This window comes from Botrytis byssoidea (assembly GCF_014898295.1).
Source record: "Botrytis byssoidea strain MUCL 94 chromosome Unknown BBYS_002, whole genome shotgun sequence".
In the NCBI taxonomy this organism is placed as follows: Eukaryota; Fungi; Ascomycota; class Leotiomycetes; order Helotiales; family Sclerotiniaceae; genus Botrytis; species Botrytis byssoidea.
In genome coordinates this window covers 2,149,951-2,176,786 of record NW_024065843.1, presented here as the reverse complement: position 1 = coordinate 2,176,786, position 26,836 = coordinate 2,149,951, and the positions used below count along the sequence as shown (strand labels likewise).

At 42.4% G+C, this 26,836-nt stretch overlaps 5 protein-coding genes across 5 annotated transcripts; 3 read left to right on the top strand and 2 right to left on the bottom strand.

The window, feature by feature from the left end:
* Nucleotides 1-566: 566 nt before the first annotated feature.
* Nucleotides 567-2,100, top strand: EAE97_001403 (uncharacterized protein). The gene is made up of 2 exons (XM_038871914.1): nt 567-811; nt 920-2,100. The coding sequence occupies exons 1-2, from the start codon at nt 795-797 to the stop codon at nt 1,725-1,727; spliced, it is 825 nt and encodes a 274-aa protein (XP_038737815.1). The 5' UTR covers nt 567-794; the 3' UTR covers nt 1,728-2,100.
* Nucleotides 2,101-3,502: 1,402 nt separating this feature from the next.
* EAE97_001402 (uncharacterized protein) lies at nt 3,503-4,790 on the top strand (the record flags this gene model as incomplete). Its single annotated transcript, XM_038871913.1, has 2 exons — nt 3,503-4,031; nt 4,093-4,790. 2 exons carry the CDS (start codon nt 3,503-3,505, stop codon nt 4,788-4,790), a joined length of 1,227 nt encoding a protein of 408 aa, XP_038737814.1.
* A 1,851-nt stretch (nt 4,791-6,641) lies between these two features.
* Nucleotides 6,642-14,426, bottom strand: EAE97_001401 (uncharacterized protein; the record flags this gene model as incomplete). The annotated part of the gene is made up of 4 exons (XM_038871912.1): nt 6,642-7,136; nt 7,185-11,773; nt 11,830-14,126; nt 14,281-14,426. The coding sequence occupies 4 exons, from the start codon at nt 14,424-14,426 to the stop codon at nt 6,642-6,644; spliced, it is 7,527 nt and encodes a 2,508-aa protein (XP_038737813.1).
* Nucleotides 14,427-19,861: 5,435 nt separating this feature from the next.
* Nucleotides 19,862-21,301, bottom strand: EAE97_001400 (uncharacterized protein; the record flags this gene model as incomplete). Its single annotated transcript, XM_038871911.1, has 5 exons — nt 19,862-20,224; nt 20,278-20,685; nt 20,738-20,961; nt 21,038-21,105; nt 21,168-21,301. The coding sequence occupies 5 exons, from the start codon at nt 21,299-21,301 to the stop codon at nt 19,862-19,864; spliced, it is 1,197 nt and encodes a 398-aa protein (XP_038737812.1).
* Nucleotides 21,302-24,673: 3,372 nt separating this feature from the next.
* On the top strand, nt 24,674-26,685 carry EAE97_001399 (uncharacterized protein; the record flags this gene model as incomplete). The annotated part of the gene is made up of 7 exons (XM_038871910.1): nt 24,674-24,684; nt 24,795-24,864; nt 24,935-25,015; nt 25,080-25,430; nt 25,484-25,909; nt 26,027-26,327; nt 26,384-26,685. The coding sequence occupies 7 exons, from the start codon at nt 24,674-24,676 to the stop codon at nt 26,683-26,685; spliced, it is 1,542 nt and encodes a 513-aa protein (XP_038737811.1).
* Nucleotides 26,686-26,836: the final 151 nt, after the last annotated feature.

The following is a 26,836-nucleotide window of genomic DNA, read 5'->3' as shown; positions in this document are numbered from 1 at the left end:
TGTGGCGGGCGTAGTGATCAGAAGCTCTTTTGGACAACAAAATCCCACCTCTGCGTTCAAAACAAGCGCATTCGATGCATGAAATGTGGTGCCTGGGAACGAAGGGGAAGTGAAGGCAGTTAGAACTTTGAAAAACGCTAGATATCAGAAAATGAAAAATGAATTAAAAAAATTGATACAGAACTTCCTGTCTTGACAAAGTGAACAATGATGCACTTCCACCTGAAATCTGATCTCTAGGTGGGTCTTTTGCTTGATGCAGGCAGAAAGCTGCGAATCGATACTCCAAATACATTCAAAGGTATCGTTATTCCCTAGCGGAATTCCTAGATTCTCACAGACACAAAGCCCTTTGATACCATAAATTAACTTCCTCAAATAGGTAAAACTGACGTAAAACAAAATATTACAGGTTTGATTGTGATGTCGAAAGAAGAGACAGACCAAAACAAACAAAATATCGGTGGTAACAGATTGAGGCTATTTAGCCGAAGCTACTCCGAACAATGACCCCTGGAGCTTGTACTTGGGTTTTAATATCTACTTTCGTATGTCCATATGAGTGAATCTGTTGTCTTCAAGTGACTGTCTTTTTTGTGTTACTGGACTGGTAAAGTTTAGTATCCTGAAATTTCTTATCGCCTCAGGAAAAATACAACCTGCAAAGAGAGCAAGACTCAAAGGTGGTTTGCAAAATTTTCACCCGATTTCAGATTGGCAACTGCAAACAACAATAAGAAGACTACTGTGTCACGTTCTACGATACTACAACCGCCCTAGAGTCTATACCAATCATGAGCGTCAAAACTGAGTAAGCTGAGAATTCTTCTAGTCAAGAACATGTAACCAAGAAGATGAATCACCAATCTCATCAGAGACTATGCTCTTTTGAGTCGAAGAAATATACTAACCATCCCAGATCCCCTCCCATCCGAGCATGTCTCTTCGACATGGACGGTCTCCTGATAAACACCGAAGACATGTACACCCTATGCGCGAACCATGTTCTTGCCAAATACAACCGTCCTCCCCTCCCTTGGTCCATCAAAGCCAAACTCATGGGCGTCCCCGGCGGGTCCACCAGTTCCGTCTTCATAGATTGGGCCCAACTACCTATTTCCAAAGAACAATACGCATTAGAGCAACGCGAACAGCAAAAGCTTCATTTTCCCTCCTGTAAACCTCTACCTGGTGTTGAAAAGTTGCTCAAGGATTTGAGTACGGCACGTGATGTTGAGGGGAATAAAGTACACATAGCATTGGCTACGAGTAGTGAGAAATACAACTTTGGGTTAAAGACTAGTAAAGAGGAGACTAGGAGTTTGCTTGAGGTTTTTGGAGAAGGGAGAAGGGTCCTGGGAGATGATCCGAGAGTGGAGAAGGGGAGGGGAAAGCCTGCGCCTGATATTTATTTGTTGGCTTTGAGGCTGATTAATGATAGTTTGGGGGAGAACGAGAGGCCAATTCAACCAGAGGAGTGTCTTGTATTTGAGGATTCGGTGCCGGGTGTAGAGGCGGGAAGGAGAGCCGGGATGAAAGTTGTTTGGGTTCCCCATGAGGGATTACTTGCAGAGTATGAAGGACAGGAGAAAAAGGTGTTGGCTGGGAGAATGGGTATGATGGTTGGAAATGAAGAGCAATTGGGTGAAATTGATGACGGTTGGGGCCAGCTTCTTCCCAGCTTGGAAGATTTTCCTTATGAGACATATGGTATTGTCATTTCGTAGACGTTACCATCCCTTCGAATTTGGAACCTTGATTCATCGAGCTAGACTTATTATGCGTAGTATCCTCCATGCACAAAGAAGTTTCATTCAAAACGAACATTAAAGCTTAGGAAGCTCGACTTAAAAGATTTGACTACTGGTAGATTATTTCTTATAGAAAACGGCACTTTATTGGTTCAAAGCATTGTTCAACACAATGCTATCTCATGTACAATTACTCCGTGGCCACACATCCAAAATAATGGTCGAGCACACATTCAACATAATGATCGAGACTAGCGCTTCCTGTATATTCTAGAGCTGCCCTAAATATACGGATCTAAGCATCCACAGTAAGCAATGGCCATAAGCCTTACTTGTCTCATTCTCTATCATACCTCTCCCAATCAATAAAAATAAGCTTCCCAACTTTTGGTTCACTCGTAGTTTGCGGCATGCAAAGCTAGCGTTCCACTGAAGCGAACTCCACTATACCTCAAGCTTTCATCCATCATTCTGATCTATATAAGTACACTAAGCTAGACCTGGGGATCTTCAATGTTTTCAGTGGGAATTTAGGTATACAAGTACCGATTTAGAAATAACGGTTAGTTTTCAACGGAAAATTCGACCTGAGCTCGTGGTTCCTCGTGGTTTCTATCCATGCTCGGGACTTAGATTTCATAACCTTAACTACGTTTGTACCGGATCACTGTCCGATTTCCATCTAATGACAAGCGAATATCAAGAGTGTATTCATTGATCACTAGCAAGCCCTTGAATCTTCCTCATAGAAAAGAAAAGTCGTAACAAATTTCCTAAGAACTATTGTAGTCTATGTAAACCAAATCAACGGAGAAAGGGGAATTTAAGAATGTCCGAGGCCGCAATGTGGGTCCAGCCTTCCGGACATATATTCAAAAAAACATCGCTATGTCCTCCTGCGGACAAAACTCTTGATCTCCACCAGGCTATAATTAAGCTTAACCAACAGCTCTACGTTCTATCCTCAATAATTAACTTTTAGCCAACAGAAACAGCATCCAATCCTGACCCGCTCGTAGTTTAGAATTAGAGCCAAGATACCCCGTGACTCTGTCTATCTTTGCAGGGCTCTCCCTAGTGACCTAGTTATGTACTTTGTGGAGAATCGCAAAATGTCCTGAAGTTTGAGCGCTGGGTTTGTCAGCAATAATCTCAAGCTTCAATTAATTAAACTCTGAGATAGGGACGAAATCACGGGGAAAACACACGGTATCGGTATCCGACGGTACGCCCTGTCCATGTGGGATATACCCGAGATGTCCGACGAGAGTGGTAAACACAGTCTGCGATTTCAAAGCATTTCTTTGGTTCTCATCTTCCTCTTTAAGTAATGTTCATTGATACTAGGACAACAGTATTCTTGGGACTGTCATTGGTTGAAACGGCAATTTGAGACGATGCTGGATAATATCATTCGAGCTCGCTAAACAACACATGTGGGTAATGTTGGTCTTGAATGAGAGTCGTGCTGACGCATAACGTGGTGTTAGAATAACAACGTCGTGGTAAAATGTGGTTGCGAGGCTCAACGGATCTCAAAACTGGCTGTTTACTAATCACACAAGATGCGACCGAGAGAACGACAACTACCTACCTAGCTAGTCTCCAATCACTATTTAAGAAGTCTTCCCCCCCTCGAAATCACATTATCTGACATCGGTATCATTCTGACTACACTCTTCTATCTTCCTCTATTTCTACTTTGACAAGCTATCTATCCAAATATAAGAATCACTTCCTCCTACCTCATCATGGATTCATTCAACTCCAAAATTGAGTCTGCAATTTCTGCAGGTAAAATTCCAGGTGCTGTCACGGCTGCCAGCAATGCTACGAGATCGTTCACTCATGCCTCATCCTACGGACCACGCTCCCTTAACTCTGCTTCATCCACACCTTTGAAAACAGACGCCATCCTTGCAATTGCCTCCTGCAGCAAACTCCTAACCTCAATTTCCGCTCTCCAATGTGTTGAGCGCGGCCAATTCACTCTCGATGAAGATGTTTCTCGACTTCTCCCTGAACTCAAACTTGAGGATCTTGATATCCTCCAAGGTTTTGATTCCGAGGAAAAGCCCAAACTTGTAAAGGCCACGAAGAACATCACGCTCCGTATGCTTCTCACCCATACATCCGGGCTAGCATACGATGTCTTCACACCTGACTTGATCCGCTGGCGAGCAACACGTGGTGAAGTCGCCACGCTTGACAAAGGAACCGTGATATCACGTTGCAAAACCCCATTGATGTTTGAACCTGGGACTTCTTGGGCTTATTCTAGTACGTTTCCCCTCTTTTCCAAAAAACAAACATGAAAGCTAACAAGACTTCACAAAAATAGCCGGACTCGATTGGGCCGGTATAATGATCTCACGAGCCAACAACATGACATTGGAAGCATACATGAATAAACACATATGCGCACCCCTTGGCATCACTGATTTCACATTCCACATTGACCAAAATCCCTCTTTGCTTTCACGCTTGGTTGATATGACTTTTCGCGTTGGAGGCATGACTCCCTTCGGTACTGCCGCCGATACCAGCGGTGCGCTCGTCTACACCGCGGACACTTTTTGGTCACCAAAGCAAATCGACGACTCAGGCGGAGCGGGGGTGTACACGAGTATTCCGTCTTACCAAAAAGTCTTGCACAGCATCACGATTTCAGACGAGAAACTTCTCAGCAAGACGATGAATGACAAGATGTTTGAAGCGCAGTTAACAGAGCCCCAATTGGCGACTTTGAATTACATACGTCAGATTCCGGAAATGCGCTATATAATGACCCCCTCAATTCCAGTCGATACGAAACTCGATTATGGGTTAGGAGGAATGATACTTCTGGAGAATCTGGAAGGAAGAAGAAGAAAAGGGGCAATGTATTGGACTGGATTGCCAAATTTACTTTGGTGGGCTGATCGAGAAGCAGGTGTTAGTGGAATTTATGGAAGTCAGTTGATTCCTACTGGGGACAAGCAGACTATTGAGATGTTTGAAGAATTTGAGAAGGCTGTGTATGCAGAGGTGGCGGTTTGATGGAAGAGTAGACGTTCGGGGTAGTGTGCATCTTTTATATAGACGATTGACTTGGAATTTCACTTATAAAAACGAACTATGGCTTTATTCTCTGTGCCTTTATTTGATACCCCTAAAATTGAACTAAATCTACTTTCGCGTTATAGATTCTACGATAATAGTAAGAATCTATGTATTTAACATAGAATTTATAGGGTTTAAAAATTAGAATCTGTAATCCTGAAAGCTAGAATTCACAATTGAAAATCAGAAATTAGTGTTAAAAGAATAGAATTTATAATTAACTCAAAGGTAGAATTTATGCATACATTCTGAATACAAAATAGGCTATAATCTAAATGATATAAGAGCAAAAATATCTCAGCCTCAATGACATAAAAGTAATAGCACGGAAATAATCTAATTTTTTTCATCTAAGAACTTACATCCCCATCTATTTCTCTTTTCCACTTCCCATCCCAATCAGTCTCCATCCACTTTCCTCCATTCGCATCGAACAATCAAGAAGCAGCATAATCAAACTCCACAACACATGTCCAATTTCTATCGATATACGATACACTCCAACAAACCTGATCTCACAAATATGCTTTTCATCAGCATCCACGATCTCGGGGTTTTTACCATCAAGTCTTCTCACTCTCCACCTCATCGATTCAATAATTATGTAGAACAACAACCGTCAACCACCCACCAGATATCTAATCATATAACCCTCCAACAACTTCCAACAAGCCCTCATCCACCATCAAGAACCCATACTAACCATCTCAACCAAAGACAGTCGATCGAATTTCAAATACTCACCCATCATGTATATGCAGATATGTGTATGCAAAACTCGCCAAACGAAACAAAATAAACCATGGCTTGTTAAACGAAGCCACGTTCTCTAAACCGTGCATCCACGTATGTCCCAATGCAAAGGAATGGAAAATTAAATTTTATATTCTGATCTAATTCTAGATCAAGAAGTGGATCTCGAGGAGCCAAAATCCCCTATCAAACGGAAGTCACATCGCCTAGTTACAAGTCAAGTCCTCTGTGTCTTTTCTCTCCATCTAGATACCATCTGATCAAACTCGAAGATAAGAAAATAAAAAAACTGCACTCAAAGGCAACTGCAGATATTCCTTTTTTAATTGTCTACAATGAATATATACTATTTCCCGACCTGGTATCATTCATGCTATTCTACTAACATAATATTCGTTGATCAAACCATCCAATCCACCACCCACTGACATCCTCGTCCTCATCTCGCCTATCTTCCCCATCTCTTCTGCGACTCTACTCCCCTCAAAAAGATCCATCAAACCCATCAAAACTATCAAGCACGCCATTCACCCATCTGTCCATCCAACGAACCATCCTATTAGATTCGTATTCATGTTCTCATTCCGACCCAATTTTTTTCCTTTCCTTACTCTTCCCACCTCTTATCCACCGCATCAATCGCCATGCAAAAACTTGTAATCGCAATGCCCAAAAACGCCACCGCTACACCCAAAAGTCTGATAAATCAAAAACCAAACAATGTATCACAAAGGAATATCTAAAGTCTCCACGTGTTTATCTTCCGCTGCCACCATTTAACTCACGGCTTTGTACAAAAAAAATGCATTCTTCGTAACGATCGTCTCATGTATAAAGAATTCTTCGCCTTCATATTGGCCTTGCCTTCCTCCCCTCTCTCTTATCAACTTTTGCTTGTTTTCCTTGTTTTGCACCAACCTTTCGTTCAGATCCGCGTTTGACCAATATCTGCTATGGAACATAAGCTCAATCAAGCTGTATTATTTCCTTTATCCATCTTCATCAACACGAGATTTGTTTACCCGTCAAGACTTCTCATGATGCCGGTTTACTTCTAGGCGACAACTCTTCATCACCAGGCCTAGCAGCCTTCGCCAATCCATTCAGAGCACGATTCTCGTGAATCCCATCAACCCCATCAGTCAATTGACGGCCTTGGTCCTCTCCAGTAGGTGTTTTATCATCATCCAAACACATTTGTGTAACAGATAATCGATGGGGTTCGTTTTTAGCCATTCCATACGGATGGAGGGGAGTTGGTGTAGCTTCTCCAGATAAATGTGATGCTGATGGCAATCGCTTTGAAGGTGAGGGTGAAAAACTACTTTCAACAGAATTTGTTCGTGGCGCTCGATTTGCAGGTGAAGAAGAAGAAGCACTTCGTTCGTTTTCATCTATAAAGGTGTCCTTTGCGTTAGGGAGAGAAGGAGCTCTTGCACCATTTGTGATTTTTTCATCTTTCGCATCTTGAAGGATGTCTCGTGCCACTTTCTTCGCATCTGCGTTAAGGTTCGGTAGGGAGAGTGGGGTCTAGGTGATATTAGCATTTTTCCTCTTAACATCTTCCATACAACTAACCTGCTGAAGATATTGATCCAATTTCTTCTTCAGAATTCCCGATCGAACAGGTTTTGCCAGATAATCATTCATACCAGAAGCCAAGCACTTCTCCCTATCTCCTTGGATGGCAGATGCTGTCATCGCAATAACAAGAATACCTCTGACTGCATCAATTGGATCTTTGCGTAATAATTTGGTAGCTTCATATCCATCAAGAACAGGCATTTGTACATCCATAAGAACGATATGATATGGGTTGTTTTCGCGAGCCTTTTGTCTAATGCCCTCAACGGCTGCCATTCCATTGTCGTAAGCGTCAATAATTTTGAATCCCAATTTTTGCATGAATTGGATAGCAATCTTTTGATTAATAGGATTATCCTCGGCAATACAGATACGCAAAGCATCTCGACTTATATGAGAGAAATCGTTGAATTCAGTAGGAACTGGTTGTACTCCTGGGGCCTCGATGGGTTTTTGTATAGCTTCACGCGGAGGTTCGTACTGAGTATCTCCTGCAGAGACTTCCGGATTGGCTTTATTGAAAGTCACAGCGAACCAGACAGTCGTGCCTTGGTTTTCGACACTCTCGAGTTCTATTTGTCCACCCATCATCGATTCTATGAGCGACTTACAAATACTGAGTCCGAGACCAGATCCACCGTAACGACGAGCTGTAGAATTGTCTGCTTGAGAGAAGGGTTTGAACAATTTGAGCAGCTGCTGTCTTGGTATGCCAATTCCAGTATCCTTGACCCAGAAAGTCAACTTAACGGCATCTTTGGTTTCCCAATCTGTTTTAGCACCGACAGTGATAGAACCATTCTCAGTGAATTTCAAACTATTTCCAATAAGATTACCAAGAACTTGATGAAGTCTGACCGGATCTCCATAAATTAGAGATTGCGGAAGGTTTATATCTTGAATGATTTCCACATTTCGAGAGCTCCTTTTATCTCTGTTGCTATATGAAACAGATCTGACAACTTCTCGTATCATCTCATCAGCATTGAATGCTACGATAAAAAGCTTCATCTTATCAGCTTCCATCTTAGAGAAGTCTAGAATATCGTTAATGACGGTAAGTAGTAGATCGGCAGAGACGCGGATCGAGTCAGCCATCTCCGCTTGCTCCTTACGAAGATCGCTATCACGGAGAAGCTCTGAATTTCCAATGACTCCATTCAATGGAGTGCGTAATTCGTGACTCACGTTTGCCAGGAAGATAGATTTGGCTTTAGCAGCTTCTTCAGCCAATTTGACGTTGCGAAGTGCTTCCGCCTTTGCCAAATTAGCGTTTGTCTCAGCCTCCAAAGCTTTAGCTAAAGCTCTTCTCTGCACATCAACCATAGAGTTATTGAAAGCCGAAACCTTTTCTACTTCTTTCAAAGTCAAGGCATTTGAATAACTGATGCCGATTTGATTGACCAGCAATTGGAGAACCGTGAGATTTCTATCAGTAAAAGCGTTTGGCTGACCTTCCAAATAGAGAACCCCAAGTAATGGTTTGATACCGTGGCATATCGGAATAGCAATGACTGATTTCCCCAGGGGGTTGCGGGCAGACCAAGCAGGATTAACATTACTAAACCTTTCATCATTAATGAGATCAGGTAGGAATACGGTCTCGCGAAATCGAGTGCAATAAAGAATGACCCCCTCAGCAACCAGTGCCGTTTCACTCAGAGGCAGCCCAGGTATGTGAGCCACAGCACCTTTCTCCGGGTCACCACTAGCAGCTATGCTCCACCCAATGGGATCTTCTTCTTCAACGACGATTGCAGCGACTGACGCCAGACCTCCACAATTTTGCAGAATAATCTCACACATAGTTTTAAGCAATTCATCGACCTGGAGAACACTAGAGATGACTTGCGAGCTTTCGAGAATGGATGTTAAATCCAGCATATCTAGAGCTGGAAGCCCAGAACCGGCATCAGGTCTCGCGGAACCTCCTTGCCAGGCCCCAATTCTATCGCCCTTTGTCTCAGAATCATTTTCATGAGCCCGTTGCCGCTCGTCATTCTCGTCCCCTTCTAGAGTACGATATGGCGTGGGTGCAGAATCGCCAGCAAAATCTGTTTGCGTGCTAGTTTCCATATATCGAAGGTTGCGGGTGGGTCCTTGCAGAAGAAGGCTATGTTCCATCTCAATATGTCTGGCAATTCCTCCTGCTCCAAATTGTCGGTACAACATTATTGTCTCTTGCAAAGCCGCCTTTGCTGGCCTTCGCGAACCGGCGCGTAAGAGAAATCCCGCAAGAAGAAAATTTCCTAAAGCCTCCTCGAAGACAAAGTCATGTGAAGAAGCATGATCCAAAGCTTCTTCGTAATGTCTCAGTGCCCCTCCATGATCATTCTCCATTTCGGATACTTGAGCTGCAAGTAACTTTGACCAAGCCAGATAGTTAACATCCGAAACAACCTGCCAATCCTCAATCTTTTTCTGGAAATAATAGACTCTTTCCTTAGTATCGGTTAATGCTTTGCCAAGATCCCATCCACTATCTCCTTTGGGACTTTGAGTCGCGGCTTGAACAGATTCTTGTTTTTTGGCCCAGAGATATGCAGCCAAGGAAAGACTGTGAAAGAAGATTGTGAAGCGTGTGTTACGAATAGACCATAAAGAATCTACCTGCTCCAGGAATGCCTCACCTAGAGTGATGGCTGCAGAGTAGTGGCCGTACAAAAATAGAGGAACAATCTCAAATCCTTCATAAATCATAATCGACCGGTCACTATTGGTCAAGGTATTCCTAAGCCATGCTTTGTACAATAAAGAATTATGCGAAGCATCATTGAGACATTCTGTTGGTGAAGTAATTATCGTCTTGCCTTGCAGCGCTCTGCAAACTTGCCTAAGGACGATGAGCATGGTCCCTCCTCTGCTGTCCACCTGCCAATCAGGCACTTCTTCACAACCATAAGTGCAGAATGATTCAAGATCTGCCAGGTTCTCTGAGGCAAAAAATTTGAGTGTGCCTACGAAACCGAAGTTGAGTATCGTCGACATTCTGTCGCCGGCTTGAATGGTATACTCTAATGCTCTTTCCAATTGACCAAGTGATTGAGAAAGCGGCCAGTGGATATGCCCAACGAAGAGAGAGTAAATGGTCCCACCACGGCCCAAGGTGTAAATGTCTCGCCATCTATCCATGAGTGCCAATGATACATTACCCATATCGCTTGCGAACTCAATCATATTAAATCGCGTGATTGCTATAGTAGCCAGGTGAAGAAACGCCATCCCGGCTTGAGGAAAACTGCCCCGCTTCAAATGAGTCTGGACCATGACAATTGTCATTTGGTAGAAAGTTAAAGTATCGGACCAAAAAGCAGCATTGATGGTTTCTACCAAAACGGCACCGACAGCAGCAAGATTAGAGTCTTCCATCATTGGTTTGTCAATAACGAGTGTCGCAGCGATCGATTGAATCTCCGACGAGAGACGTTTGAAATCATAGTCACACTTTTCGAAACTAGGATTCCCATCAACCTCGATATCCAAGGCAGCCAAGCATTGTTTCAATGCCTCAAAAGCACTCCTTGAATCGCCTTCTTGTGAAAAAGTGCGACTTTGAAGTACCCACGCTGGAGATTTATCAACCGGTGTTTTTGCGTTTTGGAAGATGATTGCCAATAGTCTTTTTGTTTCCTGGTACTGCCCCATGTAGAGACAACATTCTGCAGCCCTAGTGTATAGTTGAAGCGTCTCATCATAATAGCAATCAGGCTCATCATTGTTCCATGGATTCTTTTGCAATAATTGAAAGCACACGGCATAAAATCTTGCAGCAGTCGGCCGAGCGCCACTCTCTGCAGCGGCGGTAGCGCAATCAAAGAGTAACTTCCTGAATGAACGTCTGTGTGCCACCCGTTCAACAATAACATCAACGCATTCACAGATATGTGAGGCCGTCACATCTTGAGATCGCTCATCAGAACTATAATATTTCATAAGCGTTTGCGCAATGATAAAATGCATTTTGGGGCCATTGCACTCTCGTAATGATGATGCGGCTTGAATGTAACGATCATGTGCAAAACGAAAGCGATCATCATCTTGTGTTGCGACGATAATATAAGCTTGAATCGCGGCTTGAAGCCCGCCAATGGTATCTTGTTGAGTGTGTGATAAAAGATAGTATCGATCCGGCGGACATTCAACCATGTGGTTCTCAGAATCAAACTCGCCACTCATCAGTCTTTGAACCAATTCGAATGAGAATGTCGTTCCAATGAGGGAAGCCCAGGCAAGAATTGACCTAGAGGCTGGAGGTAATTCATTCAGACGGCTCGTGACGAATTCGGTATTCAATACCTCGTCATAACTCTTGGTTTCGAAGTTCTTGAATATCCTATCGAGATCGTATTTCCAAACATTCTCCTTGTAATCATACCATATACATTGTTTTCTGTGGCAGCTGTCTAACATCTCACGAATATAAAACGGATTACCTGCCGTTTTAGATTGGATGACAGCGGATAGAGGAATGATTTCATTCTTTGGTCGACAAAGAGTGGCAGAAATGTACTCTAAAATATCGTCTTCAGTCAAGGGATTGAGCACTATTCGAGTAACTCCGATACCATTATGTTTAACGTGCCCTAGATAAAGTTAGCACTCTTCGTCTTTTCAAAAGTCTGGGCATGCAAACGGATACCCTCAACGCCCGGAGGCTCTAATATTCCCTTGATTTTTTCAGGTAGAGTCTCTTCAGGTCGATAAGTTACAATAATGACCATTTTCATGCGTGCCGATATAATTTGAGCTATCAGATCTAAAGATTCGTCGTCCGCAAACTGTAGATCATCCAGACAAAAACATATGAACTTGTGTTGTGCAAAAACTCGAAGTACATCAAGGAATGTGTTCATCAACCGCACCGATTTAGTCGAAGATCCTGCCCGAAGAAAATCTTGAGAACTCTGGGAGCCCAGCGTGAGATTGAAAAGGCTACCTTGGCTCGAAGGTGAAGAGTCACGGCGTTTGAATTCTGCCCTGACACTTTTATTATACCCTTGCAAAAATTGCCCGGAAGGATTGGTTGACGGCATGGGACCAATCAAAAATTCGGGCAGTCCTAGTACCTTATGGAGTAGTGGCCATGCAGGTCTGACGTATTGCTTCAGCAGCGCGTGAAACGGGGTGTCTGTATTACTTTCAGAGAATACTTGCTTAAAGAGACTCGATAAAAGTTTAAGCACTGGTCCGAAGGGTGTCTTCTTAGCACTGTCGAATTTCGAGCTTGCAAAATACCCCCGCCGCCTCGCTTCTATATGGACAGATTGCACGAGACAACTCTTTCCAAGTCCAGCTGCTCCTGCTATACTTATAACCTCACATCTCCCTTTGCGCCGAAATTTAGTGGTGTTCCGTGTACTCATCAAACTTCCCGCCCCTTCAGAAGATCCCTTTTCCCCGGCCATACTATCTACAGGACTTTTTGTATCCAGTGACAATAATGAATTATTCCTCTCCCAAACCTTTAAATTTGTACCTGAACGGTGAGAGTCGTCTACAGAGTTTTCTTGAGAATTTGCGGCGGATCGATATTGACTTGAACTGGTTCTTTGAGTTCTGTAATCCGTAGGAAATAACATGTTGTTAGTACTGAGCGAATTTGACCTTCCCTCCGCTGAACTCGTGTTCTCTTCGCTGGAGAAGCTTCCCGAGGCCATAGCATCATATCCATCGAGACGTCCGTCAGACAAACTGGAACCAGATGATAAACTGTTAATGTCCTGTCTCTGTAAGTTGAGATGACGTCGAGAGACCTTATCGATAATCTTGACTACCTCGTCATGCTCGTCGGATCGTCCAATCATAATAGAAGGAAGTATAAAAAATGAAGAAACGTCTTTCGTAGCAATATTCCAGTTCTTTAGAGCAGTGGAGTCGCCAGCTCCCAGAAGCCTCCGTACTTCTACAAGATCGTGTCGTAGCCCTGAGACGGAATGGTACCTTTCCGTGATGTTTTTGGCCGTCATTTTCTGTATAATTTTACTGATGACGTCGGGAATATCTAGTCTGATACTCGAGACCGATGGTAGGCGTCGACCTAAAACACCTTGTATAATATCCATCGGGGTTTCTCCTTCGAAAGCAGGCTGTTGGGTGAGCATAGTCCAAAACAATATCCCTAATGAGTAAATATCTGTCCGACTATCAGGTTCAGCAGGCATACGGCCGGTCTGCTCTGGTGACATATATGTGAGTTTCGTCTTCGCGCCCAACTCTTTCGTTAATGTAGACCATCCCGTACTTGTGAGTCCATGTTCAAAAGTTCGCAGGCCCGAACCAAAATTGATTAATTTGACTCGGCCTGTTTCCACATTCATGTGAAAAGCATCTCCCCTGATCTCCCCATGGACGAGACGCTGCCCATGATGTAGAATCTCCAAGCATTCGGTGGCACCCACTGCAAAGTCCAGAAAAGCCTGCAATGGCACCACTTCATTCGGCGAGAAAGAATCGTCCCGAAATGCCTCATGCCTATCCCCTACCTTCCTTCCTTTATACCAAGCGGGGCCATAATCCACCATTTTTTGCAGGTAGTTGTATCCCGGATGTTCGAAGATGCAGACCACAATAGGACCTTTATCACCTTGTTGACTCGGCAACCTCACCAGATCTACTGGTCTTATAATATGGTTGCCATCCGGATCCACGGACCTTATTACATTTTGACATATGTGAAATGCTCTCTCCTCTCTCAGGGCGTGAGATGAAATGCGCGCGATGACTGGTATCCCACTCGAACTACGTGCGCTCTGGACGCTCCCGTGGTCGGAAACATCGTCGTGAAGAATGCCGGAATCACTTCCTCCATGTTCACTATCTGCGTTACGCGTCCTACTTGTGCCTCTGGTTCCAGGCCGAGAGGAATTTTGCTCGGATCGCGATGTTGTATTGCTGTGTCGACTTTGGGTGGAAGCATGCTTTGTTCCGTTGACCTGCCTATTTGTAAAGATTGTTCGTCAGTATTATTGTCGCCGAAGTAACCAGCTGCTCAAATCCGCCCAGTTTGCTCATCCGTCATCTGCCTTTCTGCGCATCTACTCATCTACGCCATGCCCACGAAATTCTCCTGGATGAAGTTTATTCTACTTACCAATTATCATAACTGGAGTGAAAAGGTTCTTTCGATTCGTCCCAAGTATAGCCAGCGATCTGGGCCAGTCTCTCGAATATTCTCGGGGGCGGATCCAAAACACCATCAAATTTGAAATCATCCCCCACGGGCAAAATTCCCTCCATACCTTGTGCCGGAAAGCTTGAATTCTGCTCGTATCGCCAACCAAATCCCAAAACCCTTCACCCACTTTCTCTCATTGCCTTATTCGTAAGTTCGAAGATCGTTTTGATCGGATAAGATAAAATTGATGTGACGAAACACAGGGGGAGGGGTCAAGCAACTCGGTAGCAGGTACAAATCTTCGATTTCGGAGGAAATCGATATTTGGGATTTCGACCTGTGGCGGATTTGTCTTTAGAGACGGGCTCGATGTGCTCGATGGCGGGACTGGGGTTGTTGCGTTAATGCGCCTGATTTAAAATAGCTTAGTAGAAAGATCTACGTCACTACTGAGTACAGGATAATATAAAATGGGAAAATCACTGGATACGGAGCAAGGTTTATTTTTTTAATCGAGAAAATCCAGACGCCTTGACGCCTCACAATGTTGTTGTTGTGATACGATATGATAGTCATTGGTGTATTTGTACTACAGGGCAGATGGTGCAGAAACGCATTCAAAACCATCTAGAAGGTTTTTAGATTCTGTAGAGTACTAAGGAGTGTGTAGCTAGATAGGTAGTGATCTAGTCAGGCATTTCTTCTTGATAGATTGTATCAAAGTTCGAAAACTTCCCGTGCCTAGGTATCCGAATACATATACCGGTACGAGTAGGTCAGTAGGTATATCTACTCCTCACAGTGGCTTATCACGACATTGCACGGAGATGATCATCCGGCGGCGAATTGATCATCTATTGAGATACCCCAACCTGGAATATGTACCAAGGTCAGATTTTTCTCGAAAACTGGGGCTTTTTATTCATTTTTTATTCATGTTATCCATTTTATTCACCCCCTTATCGATATTAGGACGGTAATGGCGGGGAACATCGCAATATGTATAATTCCCATTAGGTACTTGAACAAATGCATACTGGTATCCATTCTGCATCTGCATCTAGACTTCGGCAAATCTTTGAAGTCCGCCCACCAGTTCGAATTTGAATCGTGAAAGATCTAGATAACTAGGTAGGGCACAGGCTGAGACGGGGTAATGTTGTTAGCAAAACCCTAAATATATCATGAGTGGATATAATACCTACAAATTTCAACGTTCTCTACTAGGTAACTTTCATCTACTTCTCTCACGTTTCAACCACTTATGTCGACTTGAATTGGCATTTAGACATCAGAATCAAAGCGCACCATGAATACTGTAAACCATTTAGATTCACACCTAAATATCTACAGTCTCCACTTCAAATCGAGCACATGAGAACTCTTGTAACCCCAATATCAAACCACTCTTCCTCCCCTTAACTTGCCATTCAATGAAAGAACATTCTCGCTTATTTCCAAAACTACTTCCACCTGCTTCTCCATTTTATTTAATCATTACCTATCTTACTTCTTCAATACGAAACCTCCTATCCTCTTATCCTTATATTCTCATATGCTCGTATATTCTCAACACCATTTCCATCTCTTCTTACAGCCATTTCTAGCTTCTCTTAGGATTAAGGAAAGATCTTTACATTAATAAAATTACATTATCTTCATCGAAACATAACGAATACAGTTGATTCTATCTGAATTTCTCAAATTGTACCTATATGTATGCTCAATTATCTACCTACGTAACATCCATATAAAAATCAAGTGATCAATCAGCTCTATCCGTTTTATCCGGTTTAGGGGTTTCCATCCAACGATTATGATTATGGCTTGATAAGCAAACTAAATTTACAATTCTCCATATCTTCTCCTCAGTCTACCATCTATTCCCCTTCTTCAACTGAAGATTCAAGATTCTCATTGCTTTCATGATACCTACATCCTCCCTCTACAATAGTTCTTATACTCATTGTATTTGATGGCTATGTTCATTCATGTTTATAATCTGCTCTCCTATACCTTCTCCCCTTGGAACTAACATTTACTCTGATATATTTTCGCTTACCCCTTAGCACTTCCGCCTGTTATTCCTTTTATTCCTTTGATGTTATCACTCACTCTTAAATCTATATCAACTCACCTCTTTAATTGATGACCACCTCCATCTCACCTCTTCATATCCCTCATTCCATATCCCTTTCCCCCCTCCATATCCCAATCTCATCAGTTTCCATTTTTATTCATCCCGAAATATTAGCAGTTTCTCCTCCCAATCGTCCTATTTCAACATCTCTCCTCCAACTTCCATCAACCCCAACTATCTATACACATAAAATATCACATTCCCCTACAATTTTGCAAAAATAAAAAATAAAAGTTACACCCAAACCCCATACCATATCCAAATCATTGGAAATACATCACAGCCTTCCGCCAATTTTCTCCATCCATCAATCTATTCACAACACCTCCCAGGCAATACATAATTCAACCATCACCACAACGCGGCCCTAGGAAACATGCTAGATTTGCGAAAACCAAGCGGTATCCTGTAGTCCAAGATTGGAGCTGGTCTTTGTTTATACGCCAGTTCATCAGAAATATATCAATCATTCCAAGATATCTCCCATCTATCAATTTATACATTCAAATTCACCACTAGTAATACATAATATAAATATCAGGACCAAAAAATTACACGTCTCAAACTGTTGGCCAATCATGCGTTCCTGGTCTCTTTATAAATTAGTATACTTAGATATATATATCCTCTCATCTAGAGCTCTTGGGCTAAATCTCATATTTGATCAGCAGTCGAAGAGATCAACTGTGTAAGATAGTTACTGTTTCCTTTGCTGTTATATTTTAGAAATCAATATCAATAAAGAATCCAAATGAACTGGTGTTATTTCTTCTACTTTTTCCTCTTCCTCTTCCTCTTCCTCTTCCTCTTCCTCTTCCTCTTCCTCTTCCTCTTCCTCTTCCTCTTCCTCCACTTCTTCCTTCTTTCATACATCTACATTATTTCACATCTCTCAAGACCTATCTCATTCCATTCCATTCCGAATCTGAAGTCCTCTCTATACCTCCAATCCTCTTCAAATATCAACCTACGACAAGTCAAGCATCAACCCCCATCCCCCATCCCCCATCCCCTATCCCTCAAGTCTCAATCCAATTTTCCATTCTCAGACCGAAACCTGTCTCGATCTATAGAACATCTGATACTCATCCAATCCTTTCCTCCTTTCTCCTACTTCAAACTAAATATGCAAATACATTCATCTCATCTCATCTCCTCAACCTCTTCCAATCCCTCTCACAAACGCGAAGTCTCAACCCTCAAACCCCAACCAATCATTCAGAAAACCCAAAATCTACACCAACACCAATACCAATACCCAAAGCCCCAAAACCAAAGTGACAACGCTTTCATTCATCCCACAGTTAATAGTATATACAAAACAACTCTCATACACTTCATAAATGATAACATCTATAATCTACCACAAAAATATCTCAACCCATCTCATACTATTCAATCCCATATTATCATAGTATCCTTCCTATTTCCTTCTTCCTTCCTCCTTTTCTTCACTATCTCCTCCTTCTTGATTCCTCTTTTCTCGCCCTCTTTCCTCTCCGTACTTAATTTTCAAAATAGAAATTCCAAAATCTCATCACAACACAACATACAAAGATAAATAAAAAGTCCACGCACATAATATATGTATAGGTATATACACACACATCATTCCACCTCTCATTCCCTCTCTCATATCCCAAATTCCGGCCCCCCTCCCCCCTCCCCCCTCCCCCCTGCCCACCCTCTCCACCCCACCATCAAAACCCCCGCAAACTCCTTATAAACCCCAAGCCTTCCTCAACCCTCCAACCCTCCAACCCTCCAATCCTCATCCCATAGCTAGTCCCCCCTCCCATTCCCTCTCAAACACCAGATCCCCATCAGCTTACCTACCGATCTTCCTACCTACCCACCTACCTACCTACCTAATATATACAAACACTCCCCATCACAATGACTCCTCCTCACAATCACCATCACAATCACCATCTCCATCAAGCCTCCTCCCATCCTCATACATCACACCACACGACACCAAACCACACCTCTCTATCTAATCACTAATAAAGTATAAGTGAGTAATATCAATACCGGTACTTCATATCATATAAATTTATACAATACCTACAAATTTCAAAATACATTACGCATCTTATCCAGATAGAAGCATTCATTCATCCAAACATACCTGACATAGAGAGCCCCCTCCCCCCTCCCCCTCCCCCGAACCCTAAGTCCTCTTGCAATCCAAATTCAAATCCAAACTCATATTCGCATCTCCTCTCTCTCTTCTCCTCCTCATTCCCCTCTCAAGAAGAAAACAAAGTCAAAAAAGTCAATGAAACATACCAACCAAAACTTAAAACCCCAACATTTAAGAAACGAACTGTATAATGAGAGAAGGGGAGGTGAATCGGATTCCCAACCAACCATCCTTTCGGACAAAGTATAGATAGATATAGATATAGAAACATGCTTCAACATCTCTCTCGCTTCTATCTTCTATCTTCTCTCCTCTCCAATTTCATATGCATATTCACATCAACATCCATATCAACATCCATGATAATCATCTTCACCACACCTCTTTATTTTCATGCAAAAAGTAAATATCATCTCCCATCTCTCATATCCCAACCCACCCTCCTCACATCCAACTCCGCTTCATCAATCATCATATCGAATTTATTTCCATTCCCTTTCCCATTCCCATTCCCACATCCATATCCATCACATACGCTCTCTTCCCTCTAGATTCATACCCAGCGTAATTCCATTAAATAACTACCGAATATCTATACTTTCTTATTGTTTAAATATGCATCCATATAAATACATACATGCATACATACTAATATCATAAAGATACCCTATCTACCCACCTACTATCCATCACAAACTCCCAACTACTCACTCAAAACACCCATTTCAATAACCAAGCAAGTAAATTCACAATCCATGTAGTCCCAAAAAATACATTTATATATAGCTTTAATTCTATAGTAATTCGCTATTCACACAATCGACGGAGAAAATCTTACACTGTCCCCCATTTTATACATAAATACATGCATATCCGTGCACTCCTCATCCTATACCATCCCACCCTATACCATTCATTCGTCTATCAAGGATACTGTAATTTCATGTCAAACACGATATTGTAAAACATCATGCCCGCTTCTGCAAAAGAATTATCGGAAAGAAAATTCTTATCAAGTATTGCAAAGAAAATAATAACGCCAGTGCCAGACCGAGCTAACTAAGCTACTTGTATAATGGCATAAGAGCACAATATGCAGGGGCGTCAAGTATGTACTTTTGAAAGATATCTCATGGTTCAATTGATCCAACCCATTGAGCCATATCATATGGTATATGGATTACAAGAGAACGATATACACCAAACTTTTCTTGTCCATTACCAAAGCGAAAAGAAATATGCTTCGGCAAGGTATTTAACAAAGAAACACTTTATGAGCTTCCAACAGCGTTTTTCGCGGCGTTGATATATTCGCTTGCGTGGATATCGTATGAGGGTGCGAATCCACCGAGGAGAGTGAAAATGGTGGTAATAATAAGACCAAAGACAATAACCTTGCGGAGGACTGGTCGACGGGAACCGAGATCTGCCCATTGGCGTCCACCTTCTGCAAGATAACCCTTGATCTTCTCAGCGCCAAGCTTGAACCAAACCATTCCACCGAGAGCAATAGTATATCCGAAGCATTGAAGTGGAGTGATGAAAGTTCCCCAGATGATGACGGAAAGACAGACGAGGAGAATATCTTTCAAAACACCGCAGAGAGTGAAGATGAGAACGGAGGTTTTGCCAATCTGCATATGATGTTAGTAATGAATTTTGTGTTTACCAAATGTGATTTTCTTACCAAGAATACAACGGAAACGTTCAACATGAATGCGCACATGGCATTGGCCAAAAGAGTCCAGAATCCAACATTGTAGAAATCGCCCATGGTCATGGTTGGAATTTCCCAGAAAAGTGCAACGCAGAAGTTCATGATGGCACAAACTGGAGCGAAATAGTAAAGGGATACCAATGGGTCCATCTTGAACTCGGCAGAGCTGAGAAGTCTTTGAACCATGACAATTCGAATAGCCTCGAAGATGATACCTCCAATTTGGAAAAGAACACCAATGACAACAAAGTCAATTTCTCCAATGGATGCGATAACGACACCGATAACAATGAAGGAGACGTTGAAGAGGGTTTTCATGTTGGGTTCAGCAACTCCAAGGGCCCAACTGGTGAGCAAGACTGCGACAGGAGTAGTGGCCTACAATCGAGCGTTAGCACATTGACATTCCATCTCTAGCTATTCAACATACCTTGAGCATTTGAATGAAGGAAACACTGAGATAGAGATATGTCAAGTTTCCGCAGATCAAACTCAAACTGAAGAAGATTCCAATAGGCACGATGGCTCTCAAGTATACACGACCCGTCATCTTAACCGTCTTTCGTCCATCGAGAAGTTTGGTCGTTCGTGCGAGAATTTGCGTCATCAAAGTCGCAAATCCAAGATGCCATGATGTGAGGAAGATTGGGAAATCTGCAAAACTGTTAATTCATGGTCGCGAGCAGAAATGGTGCAATCGCAGGAGGCGACCAAGCTAGGAAAAACGTACGAAATCCGACCGTTGATAAGATCCATTTGTTGAAGAGAATAACACTGGAACTGAAGAAAATCCATGTCCTTTCGAGAAGATGTCAGCGAATTGTTTGTTTGTTTTGATTGATGATGAGATTGTAACTTACATAACATAAAATGCTGGGTGTACAGCAGCCTTTGGAGGCTCTGATTTCTCGGCGGCAGGATTAACTGTAGGGAGGACAGGGGAATCTGCCGACCTGGAGATCTCTCCGGAAACTCGAACCTTTTCTTCAGCCATGATCGCGAGTTGTGTTGTTGAAGAATTGGTGGAATGATTCTTCAAATGTGCTGGAGATGTTTAATGTGAAAGATCACAATCTAGATGTAAGGACAATAATAAGGGTTGTACGCGTTTTCCTGTGTGCCAAGCACTAGATAACGATCGGAAAGGCTAGAATTCCCAATGGAGAACGATTATCGACTTTTTTTTCTCGCTATGATGCGAAATTGTAAGACTTAAAGGATTGGAATTTGGTATTATTTTACCAAAGGAATAAAATAATGAAGAAGAGGTGAAGAAGTCAATTGAGAGGAGAAAAGATTGAAATGGCAAGAGAAGAAAGGATTGAAATGAGTGAGAGAAGTTGGCCCTTATGTCCTTATGTCCTTATGAATGGATCTACTGGGGACTCAATAATATAATCAGGTACCTCTTTGATTTGAGGTCAAGTTCTCGACGTGACAGGTACAGACAGATATCTAGATAGTAGTACTAGGTAATAAGAGGTAGATAGTACACATTATACCTAATATCTACGTACTCCAGTTGGAGTCCTCCGTTAAAATGGATACTGGGTAGTAAGGTTCAAAGTGGATATTCATCTACCCGGCTAGAAAACCTCTGGACCCAGATTAAATTACACATCATACGTAACTCTCTGTCAAGAAGGTCAATAATCAAATATATTATAATTAACTATAAGTTAAGTTAATCCTATCATTATCATTATCATTATCATTATCATTAGTTATCATCCTCGCTCTCACGCTTATTGTCCCTCATGTACTGGGTCGCTTACCTAGGTAGGTAGGTAACGTCTGGTGTGGTTAACCGGAAAAGTATATTTTCATTATCGTTTCCATTCCTAGGTAGATACTAGATATTCATCTACTTCTTCATTCGTTTCCAAGTTATTTATATATTCGAAGCTTGATTAGAAGCCAACCTCTTCTCGAAGGTTTCAAAGAAGCGAATACAAAAGCTTTAATCCTTATTTAGATGCAAATGAACATTGTCTAACAGCATTGGGGATAATGAATCTTTTCGTCTATTAGGGAGGTCCCGACAACGAGTCGTCCAGATCGAATTGAGCATACCAATCAGGTAGCTGAATAAAGTAGGTACCAGTATGTATTGGATAGCTGTGGCTTGAGCTTACTAGTTAGAGTACGCCGTCCGAAAAAAAAAGGGCCGGCAAACGCGCAATCACTTTTGATCTTCCCCCCTTTTTTTTATTTGAAGGCAATGGCAGGGTTATGACAATGAATGCTATGTATTTGTTAATTATGTATTGGGGTGCAATCCAAATTATTAGAATGACCGTAACTCAATTCGACGATTGTATACCAAAATCAAGTACAACATCCCGCTGCTCTTCATCAAATCATCGTCATGAATGTTTGGGTCGTCCAAGGTAAAAAAAGAGAATTCTATTTCCATCACAGTGACATCGTTACACAGCCTTCTGATCATCGAATATGCGATGACTTGTTAGAGAGAGATATTGAAGCTTTTGGCAGTAGATCTACAACCTTTTGACTCTAAAATGTACTCAATCTCAGCCTCGTCATTTGGAAAAGGTGATACCCATACCTTGTGTCCCTAAGCCGTTTGTTGTGAAGCTCTGGCGCCACCCCCTGAATAAATCTCTTTGCTTTCCTTCCCCTTGCTCGTCTGCGAAGATCAAAAGTTACACCAAGAGATCTGTCCATGGCATCATCATCATTGGCCTTCTTGGCCCCCTTGTTCACTCACGATATACTCAAATCTAAATCTAATTAATTGGTCCCATATTGACGTTCTCCAGAGGGGTAACAAGAGGGACCAAAGCTCAATGTTGTAAATTGGCTACTCCCGTGCTACTGTATGATAATTTGATTGATTTACTTGAGAGATTAGTCGAATGTGCTGATCCGTTTCATGTATTTTTCTGTCAACGTCAATCCTGGTGTCTGCCACTGGATGGCCAGATAAATGTGGACTTTCGCGGATAGTCACCGCAAAAAGGTCGGTCTAGCATATACATCGAACTAACTTTTTCCAAAGTTGTGGAGAAGTTCAACTCGTGAGCTTGTCTCAGAGATGAGATCCGGAAACCCTAATAGACATGCTGATACGATTATTGAGGATATTCCCAGTAATCTCATCCTCGCCTGAAGTTTACTTGCAACCGATTTTCATTTGTATCAGACTTCACACCTTTTTATATCGCTCATGATGTTTGGAGATCGGCGGATTATCCATGTCGATATTCATTTGATGAAAGTCTGACTCGAATGCTCTGCCAATAGATTGCAGTTTATAGAAATGTCGAGGGAACCAAGCTCCCAGGTGATTAAAGGAATTTCTTATCACAACGCCGGTAACATGCATGATGCTTCCCGACTCCCGAGGGGTTCTTGCATCGCGGTAAATAAACGGTGAACGGTGAGGGCGTACAACAGACGGGAAGGAGTTGGAGGATAGACTCGGCCAAGACGTCCCCAAAGGTTGTGGAGAAGGAGATTCTCCATCATAAAATCAACAACATCAAAATCATAAGATGATCCCATTGTGAACCTGCAAATAGATTAAAGTCTTCAGATATCGTCGTCTCCAAGAATATACGGATTCCACAGTTTTGAATTCGAAGAAACCTGGGATGATCCAACTGTTTTGGGGAATTTTTCTATTCTATAAGGATACAATAAAAGTTATTAAAGACACATCACTTGTAAGTGAGGGAAAGGCATGAAATACTACCGCTTTTGATGTTTGACAAGTTCTCTTCCGATGTTGTAGTGTAGTCTCATAGATGAAGTTCTATATTCTTTTAATATCCTGTCCCAAGGTTCGAGAATCAATCTTTCAAGGGTTGATGCCGAGACTACACCAATAGATAAGCTTTGCATGATCCATGCTTCAGATTCCATTTCATTCTTATCCAAATTTGGTTGTAGCGTTTACCATCATTATCCGTCTACCGGTCCAGAAGCGTTGCTTTGCTCGATATTCACAGATGAGAGAGGCGAGAGAGGACGGGAATATTAACAACCACCCTAGTTCAAATAGGTAATTAGTTTAATAAGTTAAGAACACCAGGAAGGTCGAATTTAATCCCCTTCGACCCTTTAATCCTTGTTCAAGGTACGTGGGCTATTTCACCCTCATTTTAACAACCCACCGAGATTCTTCAATTGGTGTGTTCCATAATTTTCCCAAGTGCTGTCATTTCATACCTGTTGGTAGATCGAGCGAGTATAAGGGAAAAAGATACCAGTACATCTAGCCACCTTTACTTTACACTTCTAATCCGTTATTAAGTCCTCTCATCCGCCTCTCTCTTCTCAAGAATCATCTCCAATTTATATCCAATTATACCCTTCAAACAAAATTCTATAGACTGACAACATGGCCGATATGTATGTATACCCTTCTCACGACATCAACCTTTGCCCCCTCATTCGCCACACGATCATCTGCACAATGAAATCTCCATTCGCTGCATCCTCGAGCTAATTGGTATTTGTAGCAACGTAGATGTTCTTGTTATTGGAGCTGGACCAACTGGTCTTGGAGCTGCAAAGCGTTTGAATCAACTTGTGAGTTTCTTTCTACCCAGCGATACACACCGCCAACTTGGAAGAACCTTTTGACTGATCACAATCGCAGAATACTGCATCATGGATGATCATTGATTCGAATGAAACTCCTGGTGGACTTGCTTCCACAGATACCACTCCTGAGGGCTTCGTAAGTTACTTCAATATTCAATGGCAAATGTGGCAAATACAATTCTCTAACTTTTTATTTACAGCTGTACGATGTTGGCGGACACGTTATTTTCTCACATTATAAATACTTTGACGACTGCATTGATGAGGCGTTGCCAAAAGAAGATGATTGGTACACACACGAGCGTGTCTCTTATGTCCGCTGCAAGAACCTCTGGGTTCCTTACCCATTTCAAAACAATATTTCCGTTCTGCCAAAGGAGGAACAAGTCAAGTGTGTTGATGGCATGGTTGATGCTGCATTAGCAGCTCGCACTGCTACTACCAAACCAAAGGATTTCGACGAGTGGATCGTTAGAAATATGGGCGAGGGAATTGCAAACTTGTTTATGAGACCATACAATTACAAGGTCTGGGCAGTCCCAACCACTGATGTTTGTATTCCTCTTTCACTCTGTCACACAAAATTATGCTAATGATACAAAAGATGCAATGTGCATGGCTGGGTGAGCGTGTCGCAGCTCCAGATGTGAAGACTGTCGTCAAGAATGTTATTCTCAACAAGACTGCTGGAAACTGGGGTCCTAACGCCACTTTCCGCTTCCCTGCTCGCGATGGTACCGGTGGTATTTGGATTGCAGTCGCAAAGACTTTGCCAAAGGAGAAGACCTTGTTTGGAAAGGAAGGAGAGGTTAAGAAAGTCAACGCTGATGCACACACTGTCACTCTATCCAGTGGCAAGACCATTGGCTACAAGAAGTTGATTACCACCATGGCTGTTGATCAACTTGTCGAGCAGATGGAAGACAAGGCACTCATCACTTTGAGCAAGGATCTGTTCTACTCAACAACCCACGTTGTTGGTGTTGGAATCAGAGGAGAGCGACCAGCAAACATTGGCGACAAATGCTGGGTAAGTTCTTTTCCACTTTTTTGTCTCGACATTATTTTCTGCCAGAGCGGTGACCCCTCAAATTTATTTGCTTAATTCCGAGTATCACCCGATTTCACGTGCTGACATTTTCCACAGCTCTACTTCCCAGAAGACGACTGCCCATTCTACAGAGCAACCATCTTCTCAAATTACTCCCCACACAACCAACCTGAGAAATCGGTCAAGCTCCCTACCTTATACCACGCAGATGGAAGCAAGCCAAAGTCTTCTGAGGCTCAAGAGGGCCCTTACTGGTCTATTATGTTGGAAATCTCCCAATCCACCAAGAAGGCAGTCGATGTTGAAAACATCCTTAGAGATTCCATTCAAGGTCTCATTAACACTGAAATGATCAAATCTACCGATGAGATCGTCTCCACTTATCACAGAGCTTTCGGTAAGAATCTTCTTCAACTTTATTTACATACCGACATATGCTAATCTCTACTATAGACCACGGCTACCCAACCCCATCCCTCGAGAGAGAAGGTGTCTTGACTCAACTCTTGCCAAAGCTCCAAGAGAAAGATATCTATTCCAGAGGGCGTTTCGGTTCATGGAGATACGAAGTTGGAAACCAAGATCACTCGTTCATGTTGGGTGTTGAGGCAGCTGACCACATTGTGAACGGAGCTGTTGAGCTTACTCTCAACTATCCAGATTTCGTTAACGGCAGAAAGAACACTGAGAGAAGACTCGTTGAAGGAGCTCAGGCTTTCCAAAACAAAGATTTACCTTCACGTCTCGCCAACTAGGTGTACGTTCAGAAATTTGGAAGAAGAATAGAGGAGTCGAGAGACCGGGAAGAGTTTACCGAAAATTACTGTATACCTCTCACCTTTGGTGAAGTTTGAGAGGATGCATTGTTATGCACCTAGATTTGTCTGGAATCTGCTGGCTGGTGTT